General features: G+C 33.0%; 1 protein-coding gene across 7 annotated transcripts in view; it reads left to right on the top strand.

Annotated features, from left to right (window-relative positions):
- The window catches only part of GRIK1 (glutamate ionotropic receptor kainate type subunit 1), a 151887-nt gene extending 140517 nt beyond the window's left edge, over positions 1–11370 (top strand). For 5 of the 7 annotated variants that reach the window (XM_087721580.1, XM_087721579.1, XM_087721576.1 and 2 more), the window contains 3 exons: positions 847–1072; positions 5030–5280; positions 10941–11370. In XM_087721580.1, the coding sequence (XP_087577706.1) occupies positions 847–1072; positions 5030–5280; positions 10941–11096 (633 nt within the window). In that variant the 3' untranslated portion in view covers positions 11097–11370. Of the gene's footprint in view, positions 1–846; positions 1073–5029; positions 5281–6864; positions 7031–10940 lie in introns of all 7 variants that reach the window. The other 2 variants (XM_087721577.1, XM_087721575.1) reach the window with 1 other exon arrangement.
- Positions 11371–23482: the final 12112 nt, after the last annotated feature.

Below are 23482 nucleotides of genomic sequence, written 5' to 3'. Positions count from 1 at the left end.
GATTAAGTGATAATTTAAAGATACATCTAAATGTTGATCATTCCAGTAGCAACTCTCTGCCTTGGGATCTTTCTTTCTTTGTAAAAAGATTTCAGATCGAAGTAACTATTTCTATTCTTCTATTCTCAGATCGACGTAGCTATTTCTATTAATAAGTGATTTGAAAATAATGTGAACAGATAGGAATATTCCTTCACATAATACACTGTAAATGGAACTAGCTTGAAATATCAGCATCATGGGAAACCTAGTGGTTTTTCCTATGCATGCTTCTCAGTTCATTTTTATTTAATGTTTGAAAATTTGTAGAAAAGAACATGTTTTTCCTATGCTTGACTAAATAGCATATAGGTTGATTTCTGGCAAAGAAAGAAAAAGATTATCTTTCATTATTCCAAACCCACATTTCAATTCCCTCCCTCCCTCCTTTCTTTCTTTCTTTCTTTCTTTCTTTCTTTCTTTCTTTTTCTTTCTTTTCTTATCTGACTCCCACATATAGTTTGTATATCTTTTTTTTAAAAAAAAAACCATTAACAACAATCTGTAAGACTTAACCTTACAATCTACCATAGCCAAGCAGAGGAACCACTATTCTGTTATGCAATGCACTCTAAAGTGCACACCCCAAAAAGGACATTAGAAGCCACATGAACAATCTATTGGCTGATGCAAATTCTTTGCATGTAAAGATGCTGTCCACAGAACTAAATTTAGCATAAATCATTTACAGACATCAGGGTTCTTTTTTCCTAAGGTCCAAATCAAGGATAGTGTCATCTTGGAATGCTTAGCAATTAACATGCATGAAGAATATTGATTTCTACTGCTTATAATTTCTTTTCTTAGAAATCCAAAATATCAACATATGAGAAAATGTGGGCTTTTATGAGCAGTAGGCAACTGACAGCTCTGGTGAAGAACAATGATATAGGCATCCAGCGGGTGCTTACTACTGATTATGCTCTGCTGATGGAATCAACCAGTATAGAATATGTCACTCAGAGAAACTGCAATCTCACCCAGATTGGGGGACTCATTGATTCAAAAGGTTATGGCGTAGGAACTCCAATTGGTAAGAAATGTTATATATAGATGGTAGATTGCTGATGGTAAGCATTTTGGAATACTTCATAATACTTCATAATATAAAACAAATTCTATTTAACATGATGTCAACAAGAGTTTTGTAGGTTGAGAAGCAGGAAAAGTTATATTATATCCTATAAATAAATGCAGATAGTTCACACACAATATTATGCTACCTCCTGACTTGTTTTAATCAATTTAATCCAAAGAGTTTAAAGCAGCAATTTATAGCAGCAATCATCATTGCTGCTATTTTTAATCTCTGATTCTTTAAAATAATTAAAATATATTTCATGTTTTTCTCTATTTTAAGAAAGTATAAGTACACAATAGTAACAATGTTAAACTAAATAAACCAAAAAGCTAAAAATGATTCTTAAAAAGAAAACTGTAAAAAGAAAAGCAAAATTTTATATTGAACTTGTAACCACTGGTTTACAAAATATAGCATGTAATATTATAATGAAAATATTATTGTAAAATATCATGAAATCTACATATGCCAATCATCAACTTATTGCTTCATCTTTTCAGCAGTAGAAAATAATGCCTTTTGAAGGACAGATAAATCACATATTTCCAAATGCCAAACCTCAATATCTGGATTAATATCATTTATCCAAATTCTCAATATTTCTTAATGTTTTTTTAAAAGAATTTTTTAAAAATTAATTGAAAAAATTAAGTAATAATAATAAAAGACTGTACAAACTAAATTAAGAAAGAAAAAGAAACAATATAACATGCAATAAAAGAAAGGGAAAAAGAGGAAGAGGAAAAAAATATTTAAAGAAGCAAGTTTGATCTTCATAATAGGTAGAAATAAACTTAGTGATTCTTTATCCTCTACCCAATATGGGCATATGCAAATATCTCTTCTTCCTATATCTTTTATACTAATACTCTTTATTATTCTTTATAATAACTTTTATAACAACTTTAATCATTATAATTTCCAATAGAATAGAATAAAATAAAATAGAATAGAATATTCTTTATTGGCCAAGTATGATTGGACACACAAGGAATATGTCTCTGGTGCATAAACTTTCAGTGTAGATATAAGCAACAAAGTACTATAATAATAAGATACCAACAGTAAAAGGTAAAAGGAAAAATGAGAAGATTAATCGTAATATAGCCCTACTACATGGCTAAATACTGTATCTTTAGACATAAGACAGTGCTGCAGAAATTAAATGTTCAGCAAAGTGATGGCGCTAGGGAAAAACTGCCCCTATACCTAGTTGTTTTGTCATGCAATGCCCTATAGTAGCGTCTTGAGGGGAGAAGTTGAAACAGTTTATGTTCAGGATATGGGGCGGTCTGTAGATATTTTCTTAGCCCTCTTTCTGGCTCATGCAGTATGCAGATCCTCAATGGAAGGCAGGCTGATTACAATTTATTTTTTCTTGCAGTCCTAACTATCTGTTGAAGACTACCTGTCCTATTTGGTTGCTATATCAAACTAGACAGTTATAAAAGTACAGATGACTGATTCAATGATATCCATGCACATCAACATTTCAGTCATGGTGTCAGCAAAAACTTCTTAAAGGATTCCCAGAGTTTTATAAAAAATCTATTTTATTTTAACGTTGGTCAAACAAACCAACTTTGCACTCCTTCCTTTTGCTTCTAATAAGCTTGATATTTAATTTATTCAAAAGTTGTCATATGATTTTAGCTCCTTTTTCTTTTTTCCATTTCAAAGTCTTCTTCAAGGCTTTAGGAAAATCTTTTTTTGTAAATCCACTAAGTAATCACTATCCAGACGGATGATGCCTGTTGGCTTATCATTTGTATTTCCACTTTAACTGCCATCTTTTTGTTGTAATCCCCATTTTTTTTTAGTTTTCCAATATTTCAACATATTTTTTATATCCTAATATTTTTGCATTGGATGAAGTTTCTTTCAATTATTGATCCTGTAAATCTTTGAGAACATTCTCTTTCACATCTGTCATTTCTTTTTTAACACCTTTTGGAAATAAACTCCCAGGCCCCAGGAACCAGGAGCAACATATGGAATTACTTCCCAGCACTTTCCTTTATTATTCTTCACCTGTAAACAAAAATATTGCCAACTAAACCAACTACTTGTATTACTATAGATATATTCTAAGAATTGCTAGGGAGGAGTCTGCTTTACTTTCTTTCTCCCAAAGTATCTAACCTTATCTGCAACTTTGTCCTCTGGGATGCAGCCCTTCCCTCCTGGGAATCCAGACTGCATCCACCACATCAATCATCCAAAGAAGCAAACATCATTGCTGACATTGGAGCTGCTATAGTTTCTGTCCCCATAATTTAAATATGTCATATCATTTTTTTTTGTCATTTTTGTCCCAATGCTGACAAAAAACAAAAGACAAGCCTCTTTTTTCTTTTATGGCTCAATACTTAGTCCCCTCTAGTGTCCAAAATAGGAAATCATAAAATCTCAAATTTGCCTTTATCTCCAACTTCTGTTTTTACTTAAAATAGACTAAATAATTTAATTCCCACAAAGGTATCATTTATTTATATAATTATAATTCAAAATAATTATTGCCAAAATCTTTTAGCAAAAAAACTAAAATTCCAAATTTATCCTATTGCTAATTTTTTTAATAACTTCCTTAGTCTTACTCAGCTTTTTGTCATTTAATTCAAATACTTTAATTTTTTAAACTTATAATTTTTTTTGTTCTAGATGAAGGTAAACTCACAAAAATTGTCATTTTGAAAATCTCTACTAGCCTTAAAATAGTTACATGAAATTTCCAAAAGTGATTAGAAAGTGAGGTTAGTGAACTCAGTGTCCTTAAAAAGGTTCTTCTGTGGTTGGAAGTGTGATGGTTCTCCTTTGTCTCCCAGTGCTCAAACCCACATAAAATGCCTGTCCTGCAGTTGCCTTGTGAAAAGCACCCATTCAGAATACCACTGAATGATCTCCCACCCTGTCCTTAGCCAGGGAAGTACTATGGGATGGTCTACTTATTGGTATTTTGGTCAAGACCATGAGATTGTATCTGCTTATTCAGAAATTACTACTTCACCATTCTTCGGCTAGTAGTCAAATCTTCCAGTAGAGAAAATCTGATGTTCTTGCTTTGAATCTATTGTTAGAATGCAATCTAAATATGTATTTTATTAATCAGTTTTAATCTCAAATCCATCAGTACTGTTTAAACTTACTTAAGAACATGAAACCATTTATGGGGCATTGGTGAAGATTCCAATTCTTTGGTCCATGTTTGATCTACTCCAGTACTATCCACTTTAAAAATATCCACAAACTTTTAATAACCATATGTTGAGAATATGTTCAGTTATGCATTTCAGGTGTCTTTGAAGCCGCCAAAGCATCTGGCCCAAACTGAGCTATTAAAACTTGCTTAAGCTGGGAATATTGGCATTATTGTGAATCACAAAAGACCAAATTCAAATCTTTAAAGTAATAATTCTTTTATTATTGATTTAAAGTCACCATCCCAGATTTTGCCAATATATCCACAATCTGTTTGTGAGAAAGCATTTTTTTCACCAGTCTCTCTGGAGAAGATATAATATTGTTTTTGTAAGATTCTTAGATAAAGATCAAATTTTGAAATATCTAACTGGCTATCATATGTTTTACTTCTACATAAAGTTCTTTTGTAACTATATTACAAATCTGATTGATAAATAAACCAAATGTTATAAGATAGCAATACAAGACTTTCACTATTCCAAAGAGAAGCAATTCAATACTATACTTATTCAATACTATAACCCTGAAGTATTTTACTGCTTGCAGCCCTGAATTAGTGTTGAGTTAGGTGAATTTATAATCTAAATTAAAAACAAACAAACAAATAGACAAAAATGTATGTGGGGGAGGATTGCACCTGTGTGACTGTTTTTAACATGGTTCTATATAGCCTGACATATTCAATTTTGCTTTACTCCTTTTCTTCAGGCTCTCCTTATAGAGACAAAATCACTATTGCCATTCTCCAGTTACAAGAGGAAGGAAAGTTGCACATGATGAAGGAAAAATGGTGGCGAGGCAACGGCTGCCCAGAGGAGGACAGTAAAGAAGCTAGTGCCCTCGGCGTGGAAAATATTGGGGGCATTTTCATAGTGCTTGCAGCAGGACTAGTTCTTTCTGTGTTTGTAGCTATTGGAGAATTTTTTTACAAATCAAAGAAAAATAGTGACATTGAACAGGTAAGTCCAGCTGAGTTCAGTCTGGGAAGTATCTTCACATAAAAGAATGGCATCCAACCTACCACACAAAACCCACTTTTGCCTTATTATTGAGTTCTGGAAGAGCTGCCTTCTGCTGAGCTAGCGTTTTGTACTAAAAAGATAACTGAAATAACTAATAATGAACCACTTGTGTCTTTTTATGAGTCACTCTGCCCAATACCAGTCCTTTCCCTATGATCAGCCCTATATAATAGGTTCCAGCTAGTGCTATGGGCACTTCTATAAGGCTATAGCTGTCAACAAAGTCAACGTGTCATTGCTTCATCATCATTATAACAATACTGTTAATCTCGATAAGACCTTTCTGCCTAGTGCAATGAAAGAAATGCAGAGTTCATGCTTTTTATGTGCAAGAGAACATACCTGGTAGTAATTAAGGTTCAGCTGAAAAGAAGTTATAGAATTTCAAGAGTCAAAGTGAGGATACAGCTGGGGTATTTTTCAGTCTCCACTGCTTAAATCTTTTGGCATTATCTGTGTGAGGCAGAGAAAGGGAATGAAACTGGTATTTCAACAAAGGATTCCAAGCCTTACTGTTGAAAAAATGACCCTGCTAAATAAAAAAGGTCACAAGCATTATCCTTACCAATAAAAAAAAAATAACTGTGTGAGAGAGAATGCAGGGAATATATAATATATATAATATAATAAATAAATAATATAAAGGGTACTACGATCTATGATAATATGGGCCCCCATGTGCATATTTGCATGAAGATGAATTAGTATGTGTGAGTGTAGCCCCTAATCATATAACATCCATATTTGGCCAAACCATGCTAGAAAACACCATAATTTACTACAGGGTACATATCGTAATGTGTGGCATCTCTTTGTGATGCCTAAATCCCATTTGGCTCTTTTTATTATTTTTGAGGTGGAAAAGTTAAGAGGCAGACTGGTTACCTTAAAGTTCACAAAGGATTAAGTATCCCTTAATCCTCCTCTTCCTCACCTCCAGGAAAAGGCATCATGCCTTTTTGAAGATCTGACTCTCAACATGCAAAGCCTGGGGTTGCCTCAAATTTTTTCATATAAATATTTGTTACCATTGCAGTGATACCTTATTTTTATACTTACATGTTGGGATTGGTTTGGATCTCTGCTACAAAATTATATGAGATACAAGAATGTTATCTTCTTCATGGTTTAAAGCAGACAGCGATCAACATTAAAGCAAAGTTGACTAAGATATTGTGTTATATATATTCCTGAGAAAATGGATTGATTCTTGTCAGCCAATAAAATAATAAGAAAGTAAAAATTCAAATTATTTTTTGCAATTAACTTTTAATAAAAGAGATGACAAATATGAGGGTAGTTGCTAATTTTTAATATATTAACACATTTGATATAATACAGTAAAATCTGCAAATATATCCTAGAGAAGTTATATATTGGTAAATATATTTCACAAATTTCATTTTCTATAAGTATATTGTTTTATAAGTTTTGGTATCATTCTCTTTAAAATTTTGTTACATTGGTTAATATTCTTAATTTTTCTTTTTCTTCCATCTTTTTCTTTCTGCATGCAACAAGGCCTTTTGTTTCTTTTATGGACAACAATGTAAACAAACTCATCCATCCAACTCCATTTCTGGAACTACCTTATCTACAGAGTTAGACTGTGGCAAATTAATTCGGGAAGAACAAGGGATTCGAACACAACCCTCAATCCATACTGTATAGTTATCATAAAGGAAAGGTGTGTTTAGCTAAGAGCAAATTCTGACTACAACATACATTAAGGGGGAGAAACTCTGAGGTCAAAATAACTTATTTTTCCATGTACCTAAGGAAGTTTGGGGTTGGTATTTCCAATAGAAGCCTAGCAGGTGAAATAGCATAGGAAGAAGAAATAAAACAGTTAATCCTTCAGCCTATTTGAGAAAATGTAGGTAAATGTCTTACATTGTCCATACTATAGTAGAACATTATGAATATAATATGACAGTAGGTTGTTTTCTTTCCCAGAATAGCAGACCAGTGATGGTTGCAGGATTGGGATAAGGGAACAATTCTAAAAAGAAATAAATATAACAGTTGTGACAATGTGATCAAAGTCCCATCCATCTGTGCACTAATATAATTATTAAAAATGGTGGAGCTTTGATTGTGCTGCAGCAACCATCATCCTGTACTTCTGTACAGGTATGGTAGCTAGGTCTTGTGCGGAAATGTCAAAGCACTCCTCAAATGAAAAGTTCTGTACAGAACAAGTGTGTGTGAGCGTGGCTATTCTGAAACTCTCTGGATTTAAAACAGCCAATAGCAATCAGATAGAATCCTCATCTGTAATGCAGTGCATGGGCATTATCATTTATTTAACCATATGGCGAAAAATACGAATCTTGTTCCATTACCCCAGTGGGAACGCTCATTCGTGCTGGCCTTGCATGACTTAGAGCAGTTAACAGTTACATATCTTGCTGCTTGCATCTGTATTTCCATTGGGATCAGTAACTACTATGGATTATTTTTGTATGATTCATCTTTTTCAGACATGAATAATTTGCCTTCATTTTACTTCCCAGATGGAATTAATTAAAATCATACTTTTTCTTTGGAGTGAATGTAAAAATGAGGTTTTAAAACATTATATGTTTATCTTTATCAATAAGTTAATGAGGTCTTTCTTTTCCAAACATTCTATAACTAAAATACTCTACGGTGAATCTTATAACCTACTTTATTTGTATACTGTAGTTCGTTCTTTTGTTCTGCTTCATTATGCCAAAAACCTACTGTTTCTGGGCTTGTGATAAGGCCTTGCAAACACAGTTTAAGAAATCACCTCCTTTACAATTTAGCCAAGGAAACTATTGACTCGGGCTTCAATGCATAAGATATTTAACAGAATGTCAGAGTGCATCAATAACTTGGTAGTTGCCTACAGTTTTCTCTTCTCTGAGCCAGGAGCTCAGCACTTGGAAATGTATGTTTAAAAATCCAAAGTCACAGCTGTTAGGTAAGTAACTTTATGATGGCACTACTAGTGATTGAGTATGTTGTAGCCAGTGTAGATGGTTTCTTGCTGTCTATAATGTCTTTTTAAAAATGGATAGAACAGGAACAAAAACATAAAAAGAACAAAATAAAAAAAAATATTCTAAGAAAAAAGACTTTTTGGGACAGGTTGACATTAAATCACGCTGAACCCCAACAGATAGATTGTGTCTACTATAACATTTTCCCCAGCTTCTTCATGTTTTAGTAGCACTTTGTTTTAAACTAGGAACTCCCATTTTTCCACAGTGAGAATTATAGCAAAAATGGAAGTACTGTGTGAGATTGTGTTGTAGTGAATAATCTGGGAATCTGGGGCCCACTCACCTTCTAACTCTCAATACCATAGTCTCATGACAGGAAATGAAGACTGTGTACAGGGTGCCACAATAGGCAGGATAAGTGGATTATACCCAAGTAAACAATATATCTTTTAAATTTATTTTTAAAGTGAAAAGGGATTTATCTTGTGGTACAAAATGGTTGGGGTTGAGCAGAAGTTATTAATGCCTCACAGTATGATTGGCTGCCAATTGCTGGGGACTGCAGTACATTTACAAAAAAGTAAACATGACCATTCCCGCAGCATTGTAAATAGGATGCTTAACTTGTAAAATCAACAATCAATGTTTGCTTGGTATTCATTGTGAAATTAACTGATAGGAAGCTCTCAAACTTTCATTCAATCATTTTAGGTACAAAACTGCTTAGATATAAAACTGTTTAGATCCTCTTCTTAGTGTGAATTTGAATGTAATAACTTAAAGTAGTTCAGATTATAATTAAGGCCCTTGATTTGTTAATATGTTTATATATGAAATACATTCCAAAAGTGATTATGATTGTTTTCGTCTCCGGATTCAGTCATTTAATTATTTTTTATTCTCTGTGTGCCTTTGTTCCTTTTATCTAAATTGATATTTTAAGGATATTTTAAATTATGCATAATATTTTTACAATGAGTTTCTGCACCGGTTTCATGCTTATCTTAATTATTCTGAATATAATCATTATTCAAGTAAATGAAGATGTATGATTATAATCTTCCTTTACATTTTTAAAAAATATTTTATATATATAAAAATATGGATGAAGAATAATTTTTGCATGTTTTATACAAGCTGACCATTAGATCATTATACTCATTTATTGCATATTTCTGTATTCTATGTCAGTCTTTCCAACTTTTATGTCTTCAGATGTATCAGACCACAATTTTCATTTCCCAAGAAAGCACAGGTATTAGAACATCTAGATGGCACAGGTGGTTTTTCCTTGAATGTTGTTTTCTTGTTGTTTTCATTTCCCTGATGTGAATATTTTGAGGGTCTTCTATTTTTATCTCAATGTTAAGAATATTGTCTTACTATGTGATGGTAATAGATTTCTGATCTTTACATTAGTTGATAATGTTCTTGGGAGTATGACCTTAAGAAGAACAATACAGACTTTAAAAAAAAACTTCATGCAAGTTTTTACATTCACAGATTTTGACTTCTACACAGAATTTATAACAGAAATATGGAAAAATGGCTTGCTACTCTCAAGGCAGCAATTCTCTAGAGTGCTTTTTTATTCTTTCAGCAACTAGGAGTTGAATTTGGAACTTACTGCATTCAAAGCATGTTGAGTTCTACAGAGTAAAGGTGTTTTCTTGAAGATAAATATGAGAATTGTCTATTCATATATATACACCTGCCTACTTGCTGTAAAGTTGCATTTTTTTCCTACTCCAGTCCTCAAAAACAGTCATACTGCAGGTGTTTTTCGAACAACAAAACTCATTTTCAATAAAACAGATGGAAAAGGGGAAAAACAAGTTCCCTCTTGGCCATGAACAACCTTATCACTTGGCCTGTTTAATTACGACTTTTTCAGTCCCTGTCCTACAATATATTCTTTTTTTACAAGACAGTAATTGATCAGGACTTTAATCTTTAAAAATGGTGTAGAAAACTTAGTTCTACAGTTTAAAGACTATCACTACAGTTAACATATGGTTTTGATTATTTACAGCGATTCCTCTTGTTAAGATACAGATGTATCTCAAAATTGCTTTTTAAAATGAGCATTGCAACTTGCAACTGACTAATTTGTTTATCAAAGAAACAAGAATCTGGCTTGCATTGCAAATGACACAGATTTAAATGAAGAAAACAAAACCTTCTTTCCACACTGCTGTAATTCTGTTGTTGGATCTTAAGTACTCTTATCTTGATATAGTTTATTTTATTTTGTTTTTCTCATGGCTGTACTGCTATAGTTTTTTAAAATTTATATTGGTTTTATTTTATTTTTTTACTATGTACATTCTGAGATCTATTAGCCACAGTGCACCTCATACAGGGTGGGAAAATCACAGCTAAGTCAAGAACTATTGAAGGCTGAAAAAAGAACTGACTATATTTTCTGGTCCAAAAATTAATAATATATAATCAAACAGTAACAATAAAGATGATAATAATTGGTGAAATATAATCACCATTATATTCATAATTATTTTCATAAGATATGACTGTCACATTTACAGCCAGGTTTAAATTCTATTAAATACATGGTAGAAATCTGCTGTTAACTCTAATAAATTTTTCTCTCCTATCTTTTATCAGTGTCTTTCTTTTAATGCCATAATGGAGGAACTCGGAATTTCACTCAAACATCAGAAGAAATTAAAGAAAAGATCAAGAACTAAAGGGCGTACATCTTTCACAAATATCCTTACTTGTCATCAAAGACGGACTCTTAGAAAAGAAACCATGGCTTGAATAAATGCAATTTTCCCTGTAGGAAATATCAGGAGAGAAGGCCTTGATGCCTACTTATGAAAAGACAACTATTTTATTTCACAGTCTGATTTTCTTCTTTTTAATCTAGAGGAAATACAACAGATTCAGTCTTCACATATGATTCAGAGACTACTAATCGTCCCAAAGCATTTCATTCTTACTTTTGAATTAACATCACCTTTTTTGCATCCTGTGCTCTTCCCTATTCTTTGCTGTATGTGCTTTATACATAAATAAAAAAGATTTTTGGGGACCAGAGTATCAATTTCTTCATATCAGAAATCATCAAATATTTATTTCAGTTATATGAAACTTTACATATAGGTATGTCTACATGCCATCTATCCTCATTAGCAATCGTTTTTTATACATTTAAGTGGTACCTTAAATTAGATTAGTTCAGTGTTTCCAAGACTTGTTTTGTTATGGTAGGTTCCTCAGACACCCAGTTGTTTAGAGTTGATTTAGCATGTTCATTCACTTATTGCAGTTATAGCAAACCTTTTTGGCACCAAGTGCCCAAACTGAAATGCATGTGCATGTGCGCTTGCCAGCTGGTCTTCACAGACCCCAGAGCGCCAGAAAATGGCCCAAAAATGGCCTGGAAATGGCCCAAAAAACATCCAAACAACAGGCTGTTTGGGGGGCATTTTTCGGACCATTTTCTAGCGCTCTGGTGTTGTGGTATTGTTTATATTTTTAAGGACTTCCCATCCTAGCAGGCTCTGGAGAGTTTACAAAAATAGTTAAAAAAAACTTAAAAACACAAAACTATACAGGCAACTCAAAATAAAGCAATCATAACAATACAACAGGGACTCCACAAACCCCAGGCCTTGGCCAAGAGCCAGCTCTTACAAGCTTTCCAGAATCCCAAGACAAAGATTGCAGTCTATATGTCTGGGGGCATGCTGTTCCAGAAGGTGGGGATCACAACACAGATGGTACACTTCCTCAGTCCTGCAAGATGACAGCATTTGATAGAGGGCAGGCAGAAACAACTGGACATAAATGGATTCTCAGATACCAGGTTTTATGTGATGGATAATAATAATACTCCCAGCAACTCTGAGTGGCTTAGAAGTATCTGTAATCCTTGAATTGCACCTGAAACTGACTGGCAATTAATTCAGCTTCCATAGTATCAGTGACACATGGACATAATCAAAAGCTTCATTACTTCTCACATTACTGCATTTTGAACCATATGTAGCCTCTTGATGTTCTCCAAGGCCAGGCCCATATAGAGTGCTGTGCAATAATCAAATAATTTCCATGTAGAAAGCATAATCTAATCTGTTAGAAGATCAGGGCCTAAGTAACCATCTTAGAGGCCTTCCAGTCAAGGAAAGTGTAATTGGTGCACAAGATGAACCTGTTCAGAGTGTGTCCTGTCACAGCTGCCACCTTCTTTTCAAGCAGTAAATATAGGAAGACCATCAGGTGTGGTTTCATGTAGATGTTAAACAGAGGTGATGAGAATACTGAGGCCTGAGACATCCCACAAGTGTAGGGATGTCAATGCAATTTCCCCCCTATCAACACTGACTGACACTTAGAAAAGAGATGAATGACTGCAACAGAATGCCTCACATTTCCAATCCCTGAAGCCAGTCCAGAAGGATATTTTGATCAATGGTATCTGAAGTTAGTGAGAGATCAAGGAATTCAAAGATGGATGCACTTTATACATCTACAGCAAAGGTTATAAACAAGCATGATTAACACTGTACTATGACCCACTATGAAATCTAAATGAAACAGATCCAGAAAATCCATTTCCTCCAAGATCCTCTGCAACTTTTATCTGATTACCTTCTCTACAATATTCCTCACAAATTGTTGATAATTGTTGAGACTCTCCCACTCCCTAAATGAATGACTTTGGTCAGTTGATATTTGCTTAGTCCACAGATGAGAGTAGGTACAAAATATGATAGCAGGTCCATCAATATTCATTAATGATTGTTATACAGAAAATATTGTTAAATTTCCTATAATACAGGAAAACGACTTCTTGAGTTTTTAAAAATGCATAAAACCACAAACTTATTACTGAATTTGATCAGACAAAATCAGTGATTTCTGTTTATCAAGACAATTTAGAAGGAATGCAGAGATATTTAATAAAAATTATTTGTTGGGAACTTTATGCACAAAATATATACTTTTAGGGGAGTTCAAATACTGTAAAATATTCATTCAGTGATTTCAAGAAAATGAAGACTAAGTAAATGTAACAAAATTGACCCAGAAAGACAGGTATTAATAGAAACCAATACAGTTTTTGAACTTAAATTACTTTTTGCAAGCACTATGGATTTCTGCAGTACTATCTGAAAAGGATCTTCTATTCTTACATACTCATCTCTGTTTCAAACAATAAATATTCACAAGGAAATACAAATTAGACTTCCCCTTCTTTGCCATACTGATTGTATGTGACCAATAAAATGTATGGAATCTATTGATAGGGAAACAGCAAACTATCTTATATATGGTAGGTTTTTCTGTATAATATTGTCAGAAGGACATTTTTACTATTCTTATAAAAACATCCTCATTCTCCCCAATGGAAAATTTGCCCAACTGGAGCTGGTGAACTATCATGAGTTCCATTTAATTCATAAAAGGAACAAAGGGAATCAAAGTCTTCTATCTTGGACACCTTGCACATTTAAAAAACTAAATGGAATATTGTTCCCTATTGGACAAAGGTAAGCCAAACCTGGAATTGAATCAGTTTCATTCCTGATGGAATCTGTAAATTATTTTTTAATTCCTATTAATAGTTAATGTATGTTTCGCATATTATTCTCATATTATTATAACCAAACTTTTTCTGGGGAAGCAGTTTGTTTGATTGCTACTATAATTACACTGATCCAAACTGAAGGGATTTTTTTCTCTTTAAGTATAAATCCCTGCCTTTTTTTATCCCATGATCACCCCCTTCTAGCAAGTTCAAGGAATTGTATACTCTATTCTACACCAATTATTGTATTTTCTGCTTCCAAATCCTAGGTACAGTGTACAGTCTAGAAAGACAAGAATTTTGCTTAAAATATATATACAAACAATATACGTGAACTATGTATGCTAGTGAAAGTGACTATTTTGGGCAGAGAATTCTGATCTTTATTTTTAGCATTCTGTCTCCTATACGTGCATTACATGGAACAATATGTCCATCAATATGCTTTATAATCAGTTGATTCTGATGGCAGAAGCATTTTGCCATTCATGGCACATTTCTATTTGCAGACATTTTATTTCAAGAAAAATGCATCCACTGTCCCCAGATTAATGCACTTGAATGACATGTATTAGCTGAGTACTAAAAATCACAGAAGACTGATTAAGCCTATTCACAGGATGCTGAAGACTATGCTCTTGTAATGCATTATGCACATTAGTACATGATTGAATAAAAACAGATAATACTGCTAATCATCCACTCCACCTTAACATTCAAGTTATCTGTTATACCGTCCTATTATTCTTTCTTATCTCATGGGCATGAACTACGCATATCTATGCTGATACATACTAATTTTATGCATACCGACCCAGACTTTTCTGGATTGGTGATTCAGCTGGCTCTGTATCTTTCAGCACGCATAATCCTTATCCTTGCAGAGAACAAACTGCAGGATTTAAAGATAACTGAACTTCCATTGTTTTTGTTTTTTTCTAGAAATCTCCAGAAATGCACATATATGTGAAATGTCTATTCTATATGGGTTACTTTTTTTTTTCAATTTTAACTTAATTACATTCTGTTTCTTGATCAGTCTGAGTTTTTTTATAGTGTATAAACTTTTCTTCTAATACACACGCATACACACAGAAGAAGCGAGATAAACTTATTTTGTTTATTACAAAGCGTGATTACCAATGATAATTGTGTTTTAGTCTGCAAAGTAGGTCAATTGGCATTTTTTAAAAATCTCATAATTGATGGATGCTGGTATTTTTTTTTTAAAAATCCTCTAATTTCCATTACAAAACTTCTTAAGCTAATAGCTGCATTATATTTTGTGACAATGAATTGTGCACTGTTTTTTCTTTCTTTCTCTGCTGAACGGTTCATCAATAGATTTCATTTCAAAGCCTATAGCAATATTATTAAAAAGTTATATTCTGTTTATAAATATACTGTTCATTCTTTTCTTTATCTTTTATAGTTTTATACTATATATTTTGAGATGAAAGAGGTAAAGGTAAATACAATATTTCAGAAACACTGTAGATTTAGATAAAAAAAATAATGATGCATATATATTTACTTTAAATTGCTTTTCCAAGAATTATTAATAATGAACTGGCACTCTTTACTGTTGCTACATGATAAATTAATATGTTGCTGAGTTTCCACAATATGATGCCAAGATTTGGTTTCAGAAAGTCAGTCAGTTTATATTTGATAAGTACACAGATAAAGATATACTGATTTATATCTTTATATCTTGCATTTAAGTGTTTTGGTCTTCTCTGGAATCTTCATGTTTTCCATATTATAAATTACTTGTAATTTGGGTGTAAATTCTACAGCAGCAGTTTCAATATATGTGCTTATTTTGTTACTTTGTCTTTTATAGTACCAAAATGCTGAAGCATTAATTCAACCATCTTATTTCTGTGTAAACTAAGTCATTACATTCAGTTTCTGCTTCTTGAAAAAAAAAACCACTTTGAATATTCATTGTTTCAGTTCATTACTGTGAGAAAAGCTGACAGCCACTGACAACACATGATCATATTTTAAAACTTTATCAAAGAAATCTTGAAGATGAATAATGTATTGGTGTTCAGTTATTTCTTTTACAAGGTAGAGCTGAAGAAAAACAACTAATGTTTTTGCTATTCAGGGTGATGCCCATCAGTGCAAATCAGATAATGTTTCGATGTTTAAGACATGCCATGATTTCATCACAAATTTCTTTTCCATTTGTACAGCTAGCTGTGGAGCACATCCCAGTAATTTCAAAATGTGTATTGATTCCTTTTACAAAAATTAGTTATTGAATAAAAGAGAAATTATTTAAATTTCTCATCTAATTGATCACTAAATTTGGAAAAAATGTCATCTCTACGTCTTTGAACAATCATTTGAAATAAACTAATATCAAATGTTGCTCTTTTTTCTGGGCATAAGCCAAACACAGCAATCTGCATACTTTTTTGTTTAAATTCACCTTTTGTAAAATATTATTTAACATCAACAATTTCCCTTGCAGTTTTAAAGCTGCTTTGTTTTCTGCATTTATATTCTTGAAAACCTGCTGTTTTCTAGAGAGATTTTTTTCAGTAAACTAACAACTTTAAATTTTTCTCATTATAGTCTAATGAGAGCATGATGTTTTTCTTCAAAATGTTGTTGGAGATTATATTCTTTTGGGAATACAGCACAAACAGCAATACAGAAAAAAAATTCATTTGTACATCTTCATTAAAAACTTATGTTCTAACTCAGTTTTCCTCTTCTGTTCACTTATAATAGCTATGAGCTTATAATTAAAAATCACTCAAAATTAGTTTTTAATTTATTTAAGAAAAAGAATAGTTTTATTATGGATGCACAATTAGTAGCATCCTAAAAATGTTAACACACAGGAAAATTAATAAGCAGACATTACTGTATAAAATTGTTAGCTGCACTTCAACACTACTACCAAGTTTTATAGAGCATATACTTGCAAAACAGTTGGAAGAAATGAGAATTCCCAAGGCCCATAACTGCAACAGTTATAAATGATATCTACATTGGCAGATACGTGCAAGTATAAAAGTTCAATTCTCTCCTTTCGATCTTCTTTACATCTCAAGAAACTAGGGAAGGTCTCTTCTGTACTACCCACAGTCTAGCTGCAGGCAGTCTTATCTTACTATTTCCTTGGCAGCATCTCACCTACTCTCCCAAGCTCTTTCTTACAAACCATTTACATTCATGCATTTTACAGTAGTCATGTTGAAAATACTTTTGTATAGTTCTTTTTCAAAAAAAGGAATATAATTAATATTTGTTGAGCTTTCAAAAAATTATGTCAGTCTGCACAACACTGTTTGGCATGTTGAATGTAGACTGTGGTCCATGTGATATGTATGCTCTCTGTAGAGAATAAACCATACTGAAGCAGATCCTGCATCTGTAACTGTTACCTGGAAAATCCATTTTTCCTGAAAATGTCAAATATAAATAAGAAGTTAGAAGAGAATGGAAGTGGGTAGAAGACACAACCAGACAGAGTATGTATACAGATCTTTGATCCCAATACTTATGCAACCCATTTGGCTGTATTAAGCTTGGGGCAAAGCTTAAGCTTAACATTCTTCAACTGCAAAATAATGAATAAAACACTAGAAATGGGGTGTTGGTTGTCAACTTCCTAAGAGCTGAAGTTAAACTGCGTTGGATGAAAAATCCAGTCTGATTCCAATCCGGGAAAAAGAGGCTAAAAATAAAATAGAAGCAGGCCACATGGAAAGAGGGTATCTGTTTATTTGGATGCCATGAACTTCAGTGACAGCAGCATGTTTCTGGGGTGGTGGCTGACCTTGTTGGCTGAGTGAGTGGATTTCGGTGATTTTTAAAAGTCTTTGTTTTTCTACTTTTTCAATCCCAGCAGCCCCAGCCTTTTGTGGGAGCTTATGGCTGAAGGTGTTGTGTTTATGAATAGATTGACCCAGTCTTTCTTAAGGTATATACAATCTCCATTCCAAAAGACCAGTCTCTTCTGCTTGAGGCTTTTTTCCTGTGGTAGGAAGACTGGGGCTACTTTCTGCCTTTAAGAACATGTTTCTGCATTTCTTCTTTGGGAAAATATAATATTTTGCCTCTTTTAATATTTCCCAAAATATGTCATGCTCTAGGAAGTGGGGGGGGGGGGTTTTTCCCACAACTGCTAACAAATTATTTTGGTCGAGGAAATTGGAAGATGAAAAGCTAATTTGGGGAGAAGAATAGCCACATGATATTAAAGACACCAAGCATGGATGTGGTAAGAGATGAGAGAGGAGGAAAGAAAAAGAGAAAGACCTGTATGAGATAATTTTTGGAAAAAAGTTTTACAGGAAATTTTTTTCCCAAAGAAACAAGGAAAATTATTTTGTGCCTTAGAAATGTGCTGTGCATCTTTAAGAAGAATCTCTACATCTCTGCTTCTTTAATTGTGTGTGAAGTGCAAATGCCAACCAGGCTCCTCTAAAACACCCTGTATTAGATTAGTCCCATTGGATTCAATAGATTACGTCTACTTATAACTATTCTTATATCTTTTTGACACCATCTTTTCTTTGACACCAGAAATGTTTTCTCCTTTTTTTATAATGATTTTTATTTTTATTCAACAAAAGTGAAAATACAAAACTCCCCAAAAGAAGAAAATTCACAGGAATAAGCAAACAAACGACATCCTCTGCTCCCCCCCCCCAAAAAAAACCATGAAAAAAGTGCAGTGAACTTTTCTTAATGTAGAATTGTTTTCCTGATGCAAAGAACAAATAGTAAAGTTGGATATTTTTCTTACAAAATGACTAAGTGGGAGTAGAGAAGCTCTCCTGCTGGTTCATAACAAGACAACAAGCTTGGTTAAGCTAAACTGAAAAAAAGCTATGAGCAACCATAGGCCTTCTTGTTCTAAAAGCATACTCAGAAGGGCATTAACTTTGTTGATTAATAGGGCTAACCATGTCATTTCTTATCTTGAGGAACATCACCCCCATACTATCAACAACTTCATGCAGCTGAACTGAATTTCTCTGCATTGGCCTAAACAGTATAAATGAGGGGGTTTCTGTAGAGCAATAGCAATAGACTTAGACTTATATACCACTTCACAGTGTTTTACAGCCCTTTCTAAACGGTTTACAGAGTCAGCATATTGACCCCAACAATCTAGATCCTCATTTTACCAACCTTGGAAGGATGGAAGGCTGTGTCAACCTTGAGCCTGGTGAGATTTGAACTGCCAAATTGCAAGCAGCTGGCAGTCAGCAAGAGTAGCCTGCAATAGTGCACCCTTAACACTGTGTCATCGCAACTCAGGAATAATCATATTATACCTGAAGCATCTTAAACTAAGATTATATATTTTGAGCTATGAGCTTTCTTGATTGATCACTGTTTAGAAAATACTAAGAGTACTACTGTTTAATAGTTGATCACATGAAATTGTATCACACAATTATATATAAAATATATCTAGGCTAATTTCAGGAGAAAAAGTAAATTGCAGATCCATCAGTCCATTTTCTTCTTTCTAATGGTTGTCCCGAATATTCTGATACAATCTGAGAAGTTCTATTTGCCTGCTTGTGATTTATTTCCATATTCTGTTGAAACATTATTTAAGAAGCTTCTATCTATCTTTCCTTTTTTCCATTCTGCTTAATTTAACAACTTGTTCAATGTAGCACTGGCTTTTTTAAAATTTTGAATTGGACTAATACAATTGTTGCCTTAATATATGGGAATTTCTCTCATGCTTCATTTGTATTAGCGAGTAGTTGCACATAGCAGATGTTAGCTGGTTGATCTGCAAAAATAAGTTAACAGGGTTGGGCCTGGTTAGTACTTTAAAGGGCGAAACATTGGATCGTGAACTAAAGACCCAGAAATAAAGACAGGAAGAGTCAAGTACTTCCATAATGTTGCTAATAAAACCACATAGATATAAGAGTGTAGTTGCTATGAACCTTTTAAAGCTTGAGATAAAGTTTCCTTTAAAAAAAACTTTTATGATTATGCAAATAGTGCCAAAAGACCAAAAAGCCAAATTCATTTTTGAAAGTATCCAAACTCCATAGCAACTAAGGCAACTTATTGTTGTTGTGATATGTAGCTTCCTGCACTTATATAGAGAAATAACTAAACATTGCCAGATACTGTTCATACTATATGTAAATATCTCTACCAATAAATTTATTTGCTTTAGAAATAAAAATAATTGGGCTTCAAAAGGATTCCGGTATTGGTTATATTTGTCCAACTCATCCAAAAATAAATGTATATAAAGGCAACTTTTTTAAAAAAAGGAAGATTATTATAAATTGTCTCAGAAAGATTCTTCAAAGATCTTTATACATAATATAACTGGTTTTTGGTTGCCATTGTTCATTTGTAAGTGTGAACTCTATTTTAGACATCTTAATACCATTTACAGACCACGTAGTTTGTCTATATCCTTAGTTCTTTTTTTAAAATGTTCTTTCGTGTGCCTTATCTAGAGGAAAATTGCCTGAAAAATAATTTTTGAAAAATGAAGACAAGAGTTTGCATATAAAGAAATCTATGGAGAAACAGGGAGCGAAATAATCTATTAAATTTAAATATTAACATAAGACATTAAAAAAATAAAATTATAAATATCCTAAATATGACATTGGCTATTTAAAGCACAATATATAATTATACACATACAATATATAGACAAATATCAAATTCATACAAGACAATTTTTCCTTCAGTTCAAACTGACCATATTTTCAATGAAAGACTGGAGAATCTCATATGCAAGTTTACAAAGATATATATTCTCAGTTTAAATATGCCAAAATATTTTTATCTGAAGTGTGGTACGCTTATCCAGTCAGTTGGATTCTTTTGAACCTTCCTTTCCATTAGAAGTTTCAAATTATCTTTTATGTTACAATTATCACAATCAAATGAGTAAATTGCTAAGGTGGCAGAAAAACTGTGTTCACTCCAAAAGCAGCAAAGCTAACAATGCAATTGATTAAAGAGGTCTTCTTCTGATAATTAACTCAAGATGGAGTTGTATAAACTAAACAGACATGTCCATTTATTTTCTAAAACGTTTGGTGGCAAAAAGGCAAGCAGTGAATAGAATGATTTTTGCTGGACAGCAGAAAGTGGGATACTTCTCTCATCCTTATAATAGCAGCTGCTTAGTTGAGTTAGTGGTGACAAAACTTTCTTAGCAGCTGAATTGTTTTTCTCTTACACAATCATACATAAATGCACATATCAAAGGCTAGCATTTGTATTCAGTCTTGTGCTGCTGATAGTTTGTGACAGCTGAGGCAATGGAATAGGAGAAAGATTTGGTAAAAAAAAAGTTAATCTGACTTCATACATTCATTTTTTTTTAAAGACATATGGCTTCCAGCATTCTAATTCTTAGAGACTTTAATCACTGTGATTCTCAGAATCTTAAATGTAATAGCACTCTGGTTTTTGGACTGGCTGGGAAATTCTAAGAGTTGAAGTCAATATTTCTTAAAGCCAAACTTGAGAAAGCCTGTTCTAGTACTTCCCCTTCATTATCTTTCCAAATCTCCATATCAAAGTAGTTATGGAACTATTATGAAATGATATATTTCCTAATGCAGTATACATAAACATTTGTCACAATAAATAAAATATTCCCAGTTTAATTAGTAAAATATTCCCAGTTTAATTAGTAACCACAGTGTAACACACAAAAACCTGAGACAAAGGAGAAAGAAGCAAAATAATATGTGCAGAAAATAGTATAATAATACTTACCACTACATAATTTAACATTGGAGTGAAAAAATGTTTTCAGATACCTATTCCAAAATCTTGTCCCATTTAAAAACAACCAATATTTTCTGAGTTTATCTAAAATATGTACTGATAGGTTTTGGGTTTTTTTATTGATTAGAATCTTTAATCACCAAATAGAATTGGCTATTTTTAAGTTTCTCATAGCTTGACAGATTTTTAAAATAGTTAAGCTCATGGAATTATATCAAGGCACATAACATACGAGCATGAATTATTAGAAAGTTTTGATTTCTTAAAACAGCTAAACTCTAATATATTTTAGGGACAAATCCCAATTCAGATTATGTTACTATTGCTGCTAAACTAGTAAATCACCAAAAGAGTTGGATATTTAAACGGTAGAGTCTAAGTGAAATGAATTCAAATAGCTGACAATAACTTTCAGGGTCAACAAAATATGAAGATTTAAGCCATCAAGTCAAGATTCAGGAAGACCTTCCACAAATCCTATATTGCAATGATACACTTTAACATTTTTGCATGTCAATATATTCCAAGAATATATTTTAAAAATTTTTAATCTTGGTTTGCTGATAATCTCTGTACTGTGAATTCTTAATCAAAATTCAAAGTAGACCTTAATTCACATTTATAAAATAAGATTATTACCCTTCCTTGGCCTGTTTTGAGTAGGCAGTTCTAGTGCTTCACTTTCTTCCTTTAAAGCAAATAGAAAAAGCAATTGAAAGCTCATGTAAAATGGTCAGATATTCTTTCATTAAACATGTTTAATGACAGTCTGTAAGGTATTTAATTCAGAACATCAAATATATTCCAGCTGCTCTAGCTTTTCAAGATAAACTAATATTGTTGAACTATTATAGAAACAATTAGGACTCTGCAACATTCTGAAGAGATATGTCAGGTTTTATTTCCTTTCTTTGATAATTTTATTTTTCTTTTGTTATTGTTTTGTATTTCGTTAATAAAAGGGAGAGGAGAAAGAAAGCGCAGGAATACAAATACATAACTTTTGTATGTTTCTTTAAAGCTGCAGTGCCTGTTCCCAGGACTCTATATCCCATGCAGGAAAAATAATCTCAAGGGAAAAACAGGTAGTGAGTTTCAATCAGGCACTGCACTCCAACTCATAATCAGTAGATCTTTCAAACTGAGCCCTAGTCATTGCAAAACCCTAGGCATAAGATTAGAGGTAGTCCTTGACTTAGAACTGTTTGTTTAGTGACCAAATTTACAATGGTACTGAAAAAAGAGACTAGTGACTGTTTTTCATACTTATGACAGTTGCAGCATCCCCATGGTCATGTGATCAACATTCAGATGTTTGGCAACAGATATACATATTTATGATGATGTCAGTGTCCAGGGATCAGGTGATCATCTTTTGTAACCTTCTGACAAGCAAAGTCAATGGGGAAGCCAAATTAATTTAACAACTGTGTTACTAACTTAACAACAGCAGTGATTCACTTAACAACTATGGCAAGAAAAGTCATGAAATGGAGAAAAATTCACTTAACAAATGTCTTAGCAACAGAAATGTTGGGCTCAATTGTGGTCATAAATTGAGGACTACCTGTAAATATTTGTGCAAAAGTTCTGTTCTAATGCAGAAATAGGGTGTGTTTTCAGACTACAGAGTGGCGCAGTGGTTAGAATGCAGCATTGCAGGCTAATTTTGCTCTGCCGATTGCCAGCAGCTCAGCAATTCGATCCTGACCGGCTTAAGGTTGACTCAGCCTTCCATCTTTCCAAGGTTGGTAAAATGTGGATCCAGATTATTGGGGGCAATATGACTCTGTAAACCACTTAGAGAGGTCTGTAAAGTATTGTGAAGCCGTATATAAGTCTA

The sequence above is a fragment of the Thamnophis sirtalis genome, unplaced genomic scaffold, assembly GCF_051295495.1.
Source record: "Thamnophis sirtalis isolate CommonGarterSnake01/CBP01778 unplaced genomic scaffold, rThaSir2_p1.2 scaffold_8, whole genome shotgun sequence".
Taxonomy (NCBI): Eukaryota; Metazoa; Chordata; class Lepidosauria; order Squamata; family Natricidae; genus Thamnophis; species Thamnophis sirtalis.
The sequence above is the reverse complement of the archived record's forward strand: the minus strand, read 5'-3'. Positions and strand labels throughout refer to the sequence as shown.